This window comes from Chamaea fasciata, unplaced genomic scaffold (assembly GCF_029207755.1).
Source record: "Chamaea fasciata isolate MVZ Bird 193981 ecotype frontalis unplaced genomic scaffold, bChaFas1.0.hap1 SCAF_9, whole genome shotgun sequence".
NCBI classification, from domain to species: Eukaryota; Metazoa; Chordata; class Aves; order Passeriformes; family Sylviidae; genus Chamaea; species Chamaea fasciata.
Window position 1 is genome coordinate 35243482 of NW_027094094.1, and position 13051 is coordinate 35256532.

The window sequence follows — 13051 nt, forward strand, 5'->3', positions numbered from 1 at the left end:
CAGATGTGGCTTCTCCCAGGCACTGTAATTACTTCCCTGCTGTTAGATGCAATTCCCTATAAATTATCCCTCCCCTTCTGCAGGGGGATCACCCACAGCTCATGGCTCAGGGGCCTGGCAGCATCCACCCCCATATTGTGGCATTTCCACCAGCAGCATTCCTTGCTTTATGCCCAGACCTGGTTCTTGCCCAATCTGCATCTGTATGGACTTTTCCCCTTATTTATTAACCTTCCTTAGCTGCATGCCACCAAAACCAAAGGATAAATCCCCTTTTTGCTTACTCCCCTCTGCCACAGGAATGCTCTCCACACCTACCTGCATGTCACTTGGGGATATTCCACTGGAATAACTGTGCTCTCCAAGCAGTGATCTCAGGGCTCCCGCACCCAGCCCTTGCCAGGGATTTCTCTGAGTTTACAGTCCAAGCTGGGAGAGAAGGATGAGCAGAAGGAAAAATGCAAGCTAAAACTGCATGCATCAGTGCATCTCCAAGAGAAATTATTCCACACCAGCAGTTGTACAGTATCAAGAATTATCTTTATTAGCAACAGTACCAGATAATTAAGTTCTCCCTCCAGAGGAATTTGGTCTGTGACACGGAGAGGAGGATCAGAGATGCAAAGCAGTAAAAATCCAAGCCAAATCTCATAATTCCGTGGATCGGGGGGAAATAAATGCACAGGTTGAACACAGGCCCACCGAGGGCCACAAAGGGACTATTTGGTTGCCAACACCAAGCAGGATTTGGCTTCTTGACCAACTGCATTATTCCAGACCAGGGAGGCAATGGGAGCACTGACCTCCAGGAGGTGTTCCCAGCATTCCAACCCTCAGCCCTTGAGTGGGCCTTCACTCGGGTCGAGGCAGTCCCTGGCCAAGTGCTGCAGGCCAAAGGGCTCCAAACCCACCAAAGGGACAGGATTAAGAGCCCACACGTTCCATAAAGCTGCTCCTCACTACTGCATCCCCAACAGATTTTCCACTTGTGTCTGGATTTTACCTTGAAATAAAAAACAGCTGTAAAGCAAAACTCTCTCTGTGTGTGTGTATGTGTTGTCAAGGGGCCCAAACTAAACACTGGAAAGGATTTATATTAAAAAACCCCAGTGTCCACCACACCCACGTGGGCACCCCCAGGGCAGTAACCACCATGGATCCTGCTGCTCTTCCAGCAAAGCCCCACATCCAGCAGCTCCACCAATATGTGGGCAAGCACGAGGTGCTTAGAGAGCATCCCAGCAATGGAGCATCTGCTCCTAACCCAGTCTTAAAGGAATTAATTTCCACAGACAACGTCTCTGAGGCATCACTGCACTGCCAAGCTCTGCCACTACACCCTTGCTTATTGGTTCATCTCTTGCAGACCATAAATCCAGCCAATTTGAGAAAATAAATACAATAATCGGATTTAGTCCAGGCTGTGCTGGCATATGGGAGTTTAAATGGCTTTAAAAGCCAGCCGTCTTTGGGTGGGCCATAATTTTGGGTGTCACAGAAGCTCACCCCTCTGAAAACATCTGGAGGCCATATGGTGCCTGTCTACATGAATTAACCAGATTTCTGCTGTGAACCTCACACCAGGGCCCCTCTCATACCTCTCCCTGGCTTTCACCGAGCTCTCTGAATGCAGACTGAAGACACCTTAAAAACCTCAGGTTAAGCCCACTCAGCATTTCACTTCCCTTGGGGCTCACACCACAGTTCACAACAGGAAAAATGCTCTTCTCAGCTAGGCCAGGGAATAGTCCCCAACACCAGTGGCACCATGATAGGAGGCAGATGATCCCTCAATTCAATTTTACATGGAAAAATTAAAGCAAGCAGAATTCCAAGTGGAGCGGTTTCCCTTATATATATATATATATTTTTTTTTTTTTGTGCAATGATTGTATGAAATCTGTTCAAAACTGTGCCCTGATCCCTGGGGCAGCTGCTACTCACTCCCTAAGTTGTCGGAAGGTGCTCCAGGGCTCAAATTCCTTTTAGTTCAACACCACCACCACAGCTTGGTGAGGGGTGATCCACCCCAAAGACCACCCAACCCCTGAAGGGCTGAACTCATAACAGCATGGCAGGAAAACCCACGGTGCCCCCAAAAGCCCTGGGTCCAGCTTAAAATCACTGGCACACGGGTAAGTGATGGTATCCCTGTGTCCCTGGTGCTTCCCTGAGTTCCCTGGGGAGGATGAGGCTGTTTTGGTCCCTGCTCCATTAAACTGGGGAGTAACAATGTCTGACAGAACCTCCCCAAGCACAGGTGATGCCCCTTCCCAGAAGGGAGACTTTCCCTCTGCACTTCCCCCCCTCCCGGATGCAGCTATCCCCCTCCCAAGACAGGCAGCCTGCCTCAAAACCACTGCATACCTGACTTTTTGGGGGAAAAACCCCAAACCATAAATACCCAACAGCAGCACCACAAACCGAGGGCATCCTCCTCCTCCTCTGGCTGCCCCTCTAAATGAGGTGCACCACAAAAACAGCACAGGCAGACCCCAGAGCCAGCCCCAGCACGAGGTAAAAGGTCATCACCACCCCTGCTGCCTCAGCCAGCTCTTTTGGCACGATTTTGGGGCCGTAGACCATGACCAGCGTGCCCAGGTAGCCATTGCTGAGCCCCAGCAGCGCCGTGAAGACCACGGGGTAGATGTCCCGGTTGAACACCACAGTCCGGATATGAGCCCGGGGCTGGTAGTTGCTGAGGATGAAGAGAGGGAGGAAGACGGTTCTGAGGAGGACGAGGGCAGGCAGCAGTTTGCTCTTGGGGCCAGGCACCTGGATCCAGGCAGTGACCTGCCTCCCGCACCAGTCAGCAAAGTTGTACAGGAGGAAACACGTGAGCGGCGTGAAGTACTTGGTGCTCCATGGGCTTCCTGAGGATTTGCTGACAGAGTCGATGTTGGACAAGAGGGAAGGGAAGATGATGATGGAGATGAAGAAGATGTAGAAGAGGCAGAAGCCGAGGAGGGCGGTCTTCTGCAGGATGGGGCGGAGCGGGGGGATGCCAGCGGCTCTTGAGAGGAAGGAAGAATTCGTGGCGGAATTCTCTGCCTTGTCCTCCATGGAGCTGTCAGGGGGCACAGTGACCAGAGAGGGGCTCTCCTTCTGGCTGCTCAGGTAATATCTGGAGAAAGAGATACAGGGAGGCATGGGGGGAACACAACTGAGATTTGGAGAGCAGGCAGGAGAGAAGTTGGAGACACAGATATGCCGGCTGGACCCAGCAACTCCACCACATCTCCAGCTCCCACCTCATACAGAGAGGTGACCCTTGCAGACCCACCATCCTCTCTCCCCATCTCTCTGCACCCTCAGTGTTCACAGAGGGGACCCTACTGCACACAGGCACTTGGGAGCAGGTGCCTCTGGGGGGCTACAAGCACCGACCAGACCAATGCGTCACACACATCCGAGTGGCAGACAGGATATGGGGACACGCCTGGCTGGCTGCCTCCAGATTAGGGCTCTCTGCTGACTCCACACATTCTGGGAGCGCCAACACCAGCGGCCCTGGGAAAGCTTGGCAGGAACTCAGCACGTGCCGAGTTTCAGCCTGTGGTTTTGGTGAAAAGGGGAAGCACAGGTGGCGGCGGTGACAGGGCAGGGGCCAGCACAGCATCCCGTGGATCCCCCAGCAATCCCAGTGCCAATCCTCTGTGGGATGCCCCTGGCACACACCTGGAGTACTCCAGCCTGGGCAGGAGCAGGTACACCATGATGCAGACGACGATGAAGATGTCGGCGGTGAGGAAATAGGCCAGGGCGCTGTCGGTGACATCGGCCGCCGCTGCCAGGTCTATCACAGAGGCCACGGCGCTGATGGTGCCACCCATGGCCTGGCCTGCACGGGGGAGCACAGGCGGGCACAGTGAGGGACAGAGAACGAGAGGGGGAACCCAGAAGCTCCTCTTCTGACATGCACAGGTCCCCCGGGGACGCAGCTCAGGCCCTGGCCCAAACCCAGCTCCGGGTGCAGCTGCACAGACCACCTCCTCTCCGTTTCTACCCGTCAGGTATTTGTGGGGTTGCACCACAGCCCAGGTGCCATCCTGCACCCCCTTCCAGCACAGCACAGCACACACAGGGGTCAGGATGGGACCCGACCTGCTGGGCTTGCAGGTCCCCAGTCCAGCAGAAAGAGTCCAAACCTTTTCCAAAGCCTAAACCCGGCTTTCCATTGGTACACGTATAATCAGCCTCTCTTCTGCACTCCCCCAGATGGGAATTCAAGCCACCAGTGCCAGGAATGCTATCTCAGGGACGTGGTGCTTTCCTTTTCTGAGATAAACTCATTAAAACACTCCTGGTCTTGGCCCCAGGAAAAATTTCCCCATCCTGCTATTTTCCCCCTTCTCCTCTTGGTCTGTCAGCCATTCCACAGCACATTTATAATGTTAGCAAAGCTCCAGGGAGCTCATCAATCACTGCTCCCAACCCTCATGGAAATGCTGATCGGAAAGGAGCAGACAAAGCAAAGTTGCAGATCCCTCTCTGGAAATGGCGGGGCAGGGGAATATCATCTCCTTCCCTCCTTTCTCCCTGCACCCAGCAACTCTCCAGGGTCAGTTTATGGCTATTTACAGAAACCAAAGCTCATGTGACTGAGCAAGTTTCTCCTTCAGCAACTTCCCTTTATCATTAGGGCAAAGTTAAGCTTCTAAAACAAACCCCACATGACAAAACCCCAGAGGCAGAAGAGAGAAAACCACAGGAGCTGAGCAGCGAAGGTCCAAGAGCACGATCCCAGTGGGATCATCCAACCTGAGATCAGAGCCTGCAGGTTCCTCATAGGGAAGCAGCTGCTCAGGCCAAAGATGCTGCTGGAAAAGACGGTGGAGGCACTGCTGACCATGGCCACGCAGCCAACGGTGAGGGCGAAGAAGCACGTGGTCCAGGTGGAGGTGTCCACCTTCACCAGCACCGTGATCACCAGGAAAACAACCAGCATGACAAAGAGAGAGGACAGGATCCGGACACTGGCGGGAACCCTGGAGACAAGGGGAAGAAGTCACTCCTGCGTTTCAAACCACAACGTGAAGGTTCGACACAGGAGGACAACTCCTGTGCTGGCAGAAGGGGCAAAGACAATAAAGAGAGGTGGGAGGAGATGAGGAAGCACTGAGGCAAGGAGCTGGAATCTGGAGATTAGGCACGCAAACCCATGCCTGCAAAGCATGCAGGAGTTTGATGTGGGATAAGGAAGGATACAAACGAAGGCGTGAGGCTGTTTGAGATTTAAGCCAAGCTTGCAACAAGGTGCAGCTGTCCAGTTTTTCTCCCAGTTCAAGGGCTGGTAAGAAACAGGGCAAGGTGTTGCTCCTCCCTGGATGAGCTTGGCTTTTGTCGACCAGTCCCCTGATGACAATAAAGGTATTTTTAAGAGGGAAGACTGTTTCACACAGAATCACTAGGTGAGAAGAGACCCTCAAAATCACCGAGTCCAACCCATGCCCTAACACCTCAACAAAACCATGGAACTGAGTGCCACCTCCAGGTTTTTTTTTGACACATCCAGGGATGGTGACTCCACCACCTCCCTGGGCAAACCATCCCAGTACTTTACCACCCTTTCTGTAAAACACGTTTTTCCTAATATCCAACCTGTATTTCCCTTGGTGCAGCTTAAGGCTGTGTCCTCTCGTTCTGTCAGTTGCTGCCTGGAGAAAGAGACCAACCCCCACCTGACTACAGCCACCTTTCAGGAAGTTGTAGAGAGTGATCAGGTCACCTCTGAGCCTCCTTTTCTCCAGGCTAAACAACCACAGCTCCCTCAGTCGTTCTTCATAGGGTTTGTGTTCCAAGTCCCTCACCAGCCTCGTGGCCTCCTCTGGACGTGCTCAAGAGTCCCCATGTCCTTCCTAAACTGAGACGCCCAGAGCTGGACACAGCACTCAAGGTGTGGCCTCACCAGTGCTGAGTACAGGGGAGGAATGACCTCCCTGCTCCTGCTGGCCACATCATTCCTGAGCCAGGCCAGGACGCCCTCGGCCTTCCTGGCCACCAGGGCACACTGCTGGCTCGTGTCCAGCCTGCTGTCCATCAGTGCCCCAGGTCCCTTTCTGCCAGGGCACTGTCCAGCCACACCATCCCCAGCCTATAATGCTGCAGGGGGGTTTTGTGGCCAAAACGTAGGACTCAGCACTTGGACTTGTAAAACTTCATCCTGTTGGACTCTGCCCATCAATCCAACCGTTCCAGGTCTCCCTGCACAGCCCTTCTCCCTTCCAACACATTGACACACGCTCCCAGCTTAGTGTCATCTGCAAATTTACTAATGAAAGACTCCATACCCTCATCCATGTCATCAATGAAAATACTGAACAGAGCTGGCCCCAGCACAGAGCCCTGAGGAACACCACTGGTGTCCCAGCACTGTTCCCCACCACTCTCTGGGCCCGGCCATGCAGCCAGTTCCTAACTCAGCAAAGAGTGCCCCTGTCCAAGCCCTGGGCTGCCAGCTTTTCCAGGAGTGTGCTCTGGGAGACAGTGTCAAAGCAATTAAGCCAGGAATTCATTAGGAATTTATTTAGTCACACCAACTGCAGGCACTGTGTGGAGTAAGGTGCTTCTCCCACTTCATCTCAGCCAGCTGCAACTCAGGCAGGAGCAAAGAGGGAAATTTTGGCTGCACAGGGAGGCTGAGCCCAGGATGCCCCATGGTCTCCCCCTGAGTGAAGGGCAGCCTGAGCTGGGGAACTGGAAAGAAGACAGGAGCAAAGCCAGGGAGAAATGTGGCTCAGGCACTCAGGATCAAAGCAACACCTACTTGTTGACAAGCAAGAAGTTTCCAATCAGGCACAGCACTGAGGGCACAGTGGAAGCAATGGAGATGTAACTCTCAAAATAGTCCTGCCAGGAAAAAGAAAGAAACAAAACCTCAAAACAAAGTAAAAACCATAGTAGTGGGGAGCAACACATGAATTTCAGGTCTTGAATATGACACAACAGGGAGTTATGGTGTAGGTATCCACCTTGTTGTATTGTAACCCATGCTGCAAATTGCTCAGGGCAATGGGAATTCTGGGATTCACCCTCTCATAGCCCTGGGCTATTTCAGGAAACCAGGGACATAAATTCAGAAGGAAAAAATGAACCATGAAAGAAATAGCTGCCATGGTGCTGGGCACCACGAAAGCGTGTCTGGGCTTAATCCCATTTTTTTGCTGCAGGAATCTCAGCCAGCAGGTAGAATGATGCATGCAAAGGGGAGGATGACCTACATGTCCACCCCTATCACGACAGGTTTTCATTTTCTGCACTTATCCACCTACAAAGATAGGGTCTCATCATATCCAACCAGAAAAAGGCACTTGGCAGGTTTTCTCTGCACAGTTCATTATTTTTTACAGCTTGGCATCATTTTTAATCAGTTTACAAGCATGTTTGTCTCTTCTTCCCTATCAGGAGCTTCACTGCAAGCAACAGGAAATCTAATAATCACTCCTAAAGGGTCCAGATAGGCAGGGACTTAAATGCCTGTGCTTATGGCATCAGCTCAGCCAAGCAGGAGGCTCAAAGCTCTGTGGCCACACAACGCATCACAGGAGAAAAGACAAAGCAAAAAGCAAAGCTGGCTGCTAAAACTCCAGCTTATTTACCCACCTACTTAGAATAAACCTCCAAACCATCCTGAGGATACTCAAACTTCCAAGTTAACTTGCTTCTGCTTCTGGTAAGGAAAAATCACTTTGCTCCAAGCAGAAGTGTACTCTCAGTAACCCAGCAGAGATGCTGCATTTTGAGCATCCCAGGGAAACATTCACTCATTCCCAGCAAAAGGGCTCACACCAGCAGTGAGAAGAGAATTGGGCAAGTACTTAAGAGCTCTTGCACCACATTTTTAATGCAGCAGCAGAATGGTGGGTGGCAAATTTAATCCATGCCTGGACCAGTGGAAAATATCAGGTTCCATACTCATCTCTCCTGCTTGTTAGGTTTTAATCCATCTCCAATGGCAACTCTTCTCCCTCCTTGGATATTCCCACCCTTCACAGATATGCTTTCATTTTTGGCACTGCAGGATATACCTATTTCCTCTCCCATTCTGCTGAGCCCTTAAAATAAACCCCAAAGCAAACCTGACATCTTCCTCCCACATCCAGGTCTAACGGGGGAAGGTGTCATCCCTGGAAGCATATTAACTCCACATTACCTTCAAAAACACCGCCACATGCCTTAAAAAGTCCCAGACCAAGAACAAAGCATGGTGGTGGGAAATCTGACACAAGATGCTTTTGCAAAGTAGTTTCTATTCTGCTCCAGCCAGGATTTGGCAGCTGGGCTCCTGCCAGGCTGGAAAAGGAATCCAGGTCCGTGACAGTGGCTGAAGGCACTGGAGTGTTACTGAGCATGGGGCATGAAATTAGCAGCAGCAAAAAGGCTGGAGCCAGGAGCAGGCTGTATCCTTCCAGCTCCCTGTGCAGGTAAACCTCCCTGCTGCAGCAGCAGGGCACAAACTGGGTTGACTGGTTTGGTGTTGACCACACTCAACTGCCACAGAACAGCAACGTAACTTTTCCTTGGAGAAAGGGAAAAGCATCGCTCCACGGCCACACAGGAAGAGGAGAAACACCTTTTCAGCAAAGAAATGGCTGATACAGCCAGGAGTACAGCTGTGCAAGCAAACACCTACTTTAACGTACTTTACCTAAACCCAGCTTTTTTCAAGAGTATCAGCATCACGTAGAGGCAGTGAGGAACATGTGGGATGCAGGAAATAGGAGGGAACACCATGCCATGTGGTGACAGAGCACCTTTCATCCCTCTCTGAGCACCTTCACTAGCACAGACACAGGCAATTTTGGTCTTCAGGCAGTGCAGGAGCTGGGGCACCATCAGTTTAATACAGTTCCTTGCTTTACAGCAGCACGCCTGCAGCATCCTGGTATAAGCACCTGCCTTCCTCCCCATCAAAACTACTTAACAACTATGAAAATTAAAAGAGCCGTGGAGTGTAGTGGAGTGAGAAATCTGAGGGGAAATGTGGGTGACACACCTGGCCCTGTGTTTATCCAAAACAAAAAGTTCCCAAACCACCTGCACAAGCTCTGCCACGAGAGGAGGATGTGATGCAGCCTCATCGCTCCAACGCTTTTTCCAGCCCCAAAGAAACAAACCCATGGCTTTGTCAGAGAGGCACAGGGAAATAATCCTGCTGCGGCAGGAGGAGCAAGAGAAAGCAGTCTTTCTGGGGACAGAAAGAGGCCACCAACCTGCCACCCCAAGGCTGCCTCATCCATCACCCCATGACAAGCACCTCGCTCTACATGCCACAAGCCAGATGTTGATCACTGCAAGAAGATAGTCATGGCACACCAGCCAGATCATGAAGGACAAAAAAGACCACCACAAAGACACCTTGCACTGTAAGAATTGCCCTATGAAAGGTTAAGCCCTATGTTTTTAGATTCAGATTTTTATCTTAACTCTCAGCAGTCCAAATACAGGTAAAAGGCAGACCACATCTTCCCTGCAGCTATTTGTAAACAAACACCAAATAGACCTTTTCCTCTGGTTTGCGGCAGGTGAGACCCTAGAGGATGCTCACTTACCTTCTGGGGAAGTGGAGGGGGAAAATGAGCAAGTTAGGAAGGAAACCACGTTATTTTTTCTGCCTCGAAAGCAGCACTCACCCGCAGGTCTGAGGCCGCCTGCCCCACCGGGCCTGGCTCATCCGAGCAGTTCTGCAGCTTGTACCTCCAGTAGTGTTTGGCCGTGATGAAGAAATTCCAGGGCAGGAGGGACCCGATGCCCAGGAGGAAAAATATGACGTAGGCCCCATGCCAGCGGTCCCTTGGCTTCTGCCGGCTGTACCTGCTCCCCACAGCATCCTCCAGCAGGGGCTCCTGGTCCGGGGGAAAGCTGCCAGCTGCCGGGATCATCGTGCTGGCACGCTGGGAAAAACAAACGCCCACAAGGACATTGGCACTCCAGGGCTTCAAAGTGCTGCTCACAAGCTGCGGCTCCATCGCCCTTTGGCCCCAGCAAACCATGGAATCATGGAGTGGCTTGGGTTGGAAGGGACCTGGAAGCCCACCTCGCTCCAAGCCCCCTGCCATGGGCAGGGACGCCTTCCACCGGAACAGGTGGCTCAAAGTCTTGTCCGGCCTGGCCCGGAACACTGCCAGGGATCCAGGGGCAGCCACAGCTTCTCTGGGCACCCTGTGCCAGGGCCTCGAGCAGCCAAATACTAAAGGAGCAACCCAGGGATGAAAGGCATGGGGAAAAGGCCTGAGACTCAGCAGATTCCACCTATACTTCCGCCCATAATTAATAATTAACCTCTCCCCTTGGACTTGCAGGAGTAAGAAACCTCGCTTAGCTCATGCCAGGCTCTAAAAAACCCACAACCCAACAGCGGCCAAACCAGCATCGCTGTCGGGCTCTGCAGAGCAAGGTGTAAACTAGTAGTAACACCGCCGGGCTTTCCGTAAGTTTTTCGTAAACTACTACAGCATCACCCAAGCTTTGCGGAGCGGCTCCCGAACCCACCGCGACGTCACCCAGCTGCGTAAAATGACTCACAAAGACACACGGCATGGCGTGGCGCAAGAAAACCACCTGTGACCGCCGCGGGACGCCGGCCAGGGGCACCGGGACCCACCGCGGCCCCGCCGGGAGCCGCGGAGCCCACCCCGGGCACTGCCGACGAAACCCCCGCCCAGAGGGGCCGGGCAGAGCGCGGGGGAGGCGGAAAGGCCGGAAACCGCGGATTTGGCAAACAAGCGGGGAATTTCAGGAGCGGGGAGCACTGCTTCCCTCCCTGCAGCCTCCCACTGTACCCACGCGTCCCCCCTCGGCCCGGCCCGGCCCGGCCCGGCCCCGCCACAGCAGCACTCACCAGCGCCCGGCCCGTCCCGCCCGGCCGCCTCAGGGGCGGTGACCCCGCCCCGCCTTTAATGCTCGGACCACGCCCACTCACCGTGCCACGCCCCCAGCGGGATTGACCACGCCCCGCAAGGACAACACCAGCGCTGCGTGCTGGCCACGCCCCCTCCGCTTTGGCCACGCCCATGGCCCTCGCCCTTCCCTCCCAAATTCTGCCCCGCTCCGGTGGGAGCGCGTCTGGGTCTGGGCATCCCGGCACAGGGAGGGCGTGGGGCTGCTGGAGCGAGTCCAGAGGAGGCCCCGGAGCTGCTCCGAGGGCTGGAAGCCCCCCGTATGGCGTCAGTGTTCACCTGGAGATGAGAAGGCTCCAGGGGACCTCAGAGCCCCTGCCGGTACCTAAAGGGGCTCCAGGAGAGCTGGAGAGGGACTTGGGACAAGGGCCTGGCGTGACCGGACACAGGGAATGACTTCCCACGGCGAGAGGTCCGGGTTAGATGGGGTATTGGGAGGAAATTCTTCCCTGTGAGGGTAGTGAGGCCCTGGCAGAGGTTGCCCAGAGAAGCTGTGGCTGTCCCATCCCTGGAAGTGTCCAAAACCCAAGCTGAACCTCTGAGCACCGTGGTCTTCTGGAAGGTGTCCCTGCCCATGGCATAGGGAAGCAACAAGATGATCCTAAAGGCCCTTCCTTCTAACCCAAATCATTCCATGATTCTATGAAAATCAGTGTTAATCACAGCCTGGCTTATCACACAGCAGTTATAAAAGCTTTTGCCTGGGCTTGATTTTCGTCAGAAGTCACCAAAACACCATCTCCTGAAGTTAGGAAGATGGGGAATGGGGACCATCTTCTGCAGGATGGGATATGAGCTCCTCCTTTACTCCCTGTGCTTCCTGCAATGCCCCATCAGCATGAATTCCACTGTAAAGTCCTTGGTTCCCTGCAAACTACACTTTTGACACTCACCTTGAGGGCATGGTGTGACTGTGAAGGAAAACATCATTACCTCTTTTTTCCCTGTTTCTTTCCCCAAAGCTGTGTCTGGCTCCTCAACAGCCACACAGGGACATGCACATGTATCCAACCCTTCATCAAAGTAAAATGGTCTCCTTTTTTTTTTTTTTTTTTTTTTTTTTTTTTTTCGCAGGAGGCCACAAAATGGTCTAGTCCAGATATTTTTTTCACCTATGGGAGAAACACAGAGGGACCCAGGTACCTCCCAGTAGCCGCAGTGCGCAGACAGATGGCCACCACCCATCTCCAGCCTCTGAGCCTTGGAGCAGAGCAGGTCAGATGGCCTCGGCCACCCAGATGTCACAACATCCCAAGACACGCTCCGGTGTTCTTTCCTCTTTTGTAAGCCAAACAAGCAGCAGCATGCAGCCGACCCACGGGCAATGTGCTGAAATGGAAAGGCTTGAGAAGAGCACGTGGGTTTCTCTTCAGAGATTTCTCCTTGGTATTTTCATCCGTGTTGACATTCCGGGCTGGGAAAGCACCTGAGGAGATGGCACGGCCTATCTGAGTCAGTAACTTGGCAGCTCTGGGGGATTCGCCTGATATTTCTGACCTGCTGCCATCTATCATGTCAAAAAACCCACTGCTGGAGAAGAGCCTGGCATCACATCAGCACAGCAGATTGTGACAGCCTGGCGAGGGGGACAAAGCCAGGCCACGCTGGGCCAGAGCCACCACAGCCCCTCCAGACAACATTACCCACACTCCAGAGACCCTCTGCAACAACACAGCCCCCCACAGAGGCTGGGGGTGGGTTTAGGGTCACCCCTGAGCTGATGCTGGCTGTCTTCTCTCCTACAGAATAGATCTGTCGGCAATTCATGAGACGGCTGCTGGTTTTGAGCCCGTCATGGGGCCGAGCTCAGTGTGTCACGGCAGGGGTTTGGGGCGGCTGAATTCCAAGGGGAATTAGCAAACTGGGTGTTCCAACAGGAGAACAGCAGGTGGAATTGGGCACCAGCTGGTCAAAGTTGTCCACAGATATGGGGCCCTTGGAAAGATGGTTTAGTGCAAAAAGTTCCCAGAGAGAGCAACGTGGGAGGTGGAGGTTAAAGGAATTCAGATGTAAAGAAAGGGACAAGGGGGAATGGCTTTAAACTGAAAAGAGGGCAGGTTTATATGGGATGATTGGAAGAAATCCTTACCTGTGAGGGTGGTGAGGCCCTGGCATGGGTTGCCCAGAGAAACTGTGGCTGCCCCATCCCTGGA

At 53.2% G+C, this 13051-nt stretch overlaps 1 protein-coding gene across 1 annotated transcript; it reads right to left on the reverse strand.

Moving 5' to 3' along the window:
- Positions 1-526: 526 nt before the first annotated feature.
- SLC29A3 (solute carrier family 29 member 3) lies at positions 527-10894 on the reverse strand. The gene is made up of 6 exons (XM_066191903.1): positions 10841-10894; positions 9633-9893; positions 6767-6849; positions 4762-4988; positions 3679-3841; positions 527-3124 (listed from the first exon to the last, which is right to left on the reverse strand). The coding sequence occupies exons 2-6, from the start codon at positions 9879-9881 to the stop codon at positions 2458-2460; spliced, it is 1389 nt and encodes a 462-aa protein (XP_066048000.1). The 5' UTR covers positions 9882-9893; positions 10841-10894; the 3' UTR covers positions 527-2457.
- Positions 10895-13051: the final 2157 nt, after the last annotated feature.

Bases quoted from the DNA above. Each gene is read 5' to 3' on its own strand.
- SLC29A3 (XM_066191903.1), bottom strand. From the start codon at position 9,881: ATGATCCCGGCAGCTGGCAGCTTTCCCCCGGACCAGGAGCCCCTGCTG. The intron at 6,850-9,632 runs GTGAGTGCTGCT...TTTTCCTGGCAG, and splicing joins AGGCGGCCTCAGACCTGCGG to GACTATTTTGAGAGTTACAT. The intron at 4,989-6,766 runs GTAGGTGTTGCT...CCTTGTCTCCAG, and splicing joins AACTTCTTGCTTGTCAACAA to GGTTCCCGCCAGTGTCCGGA.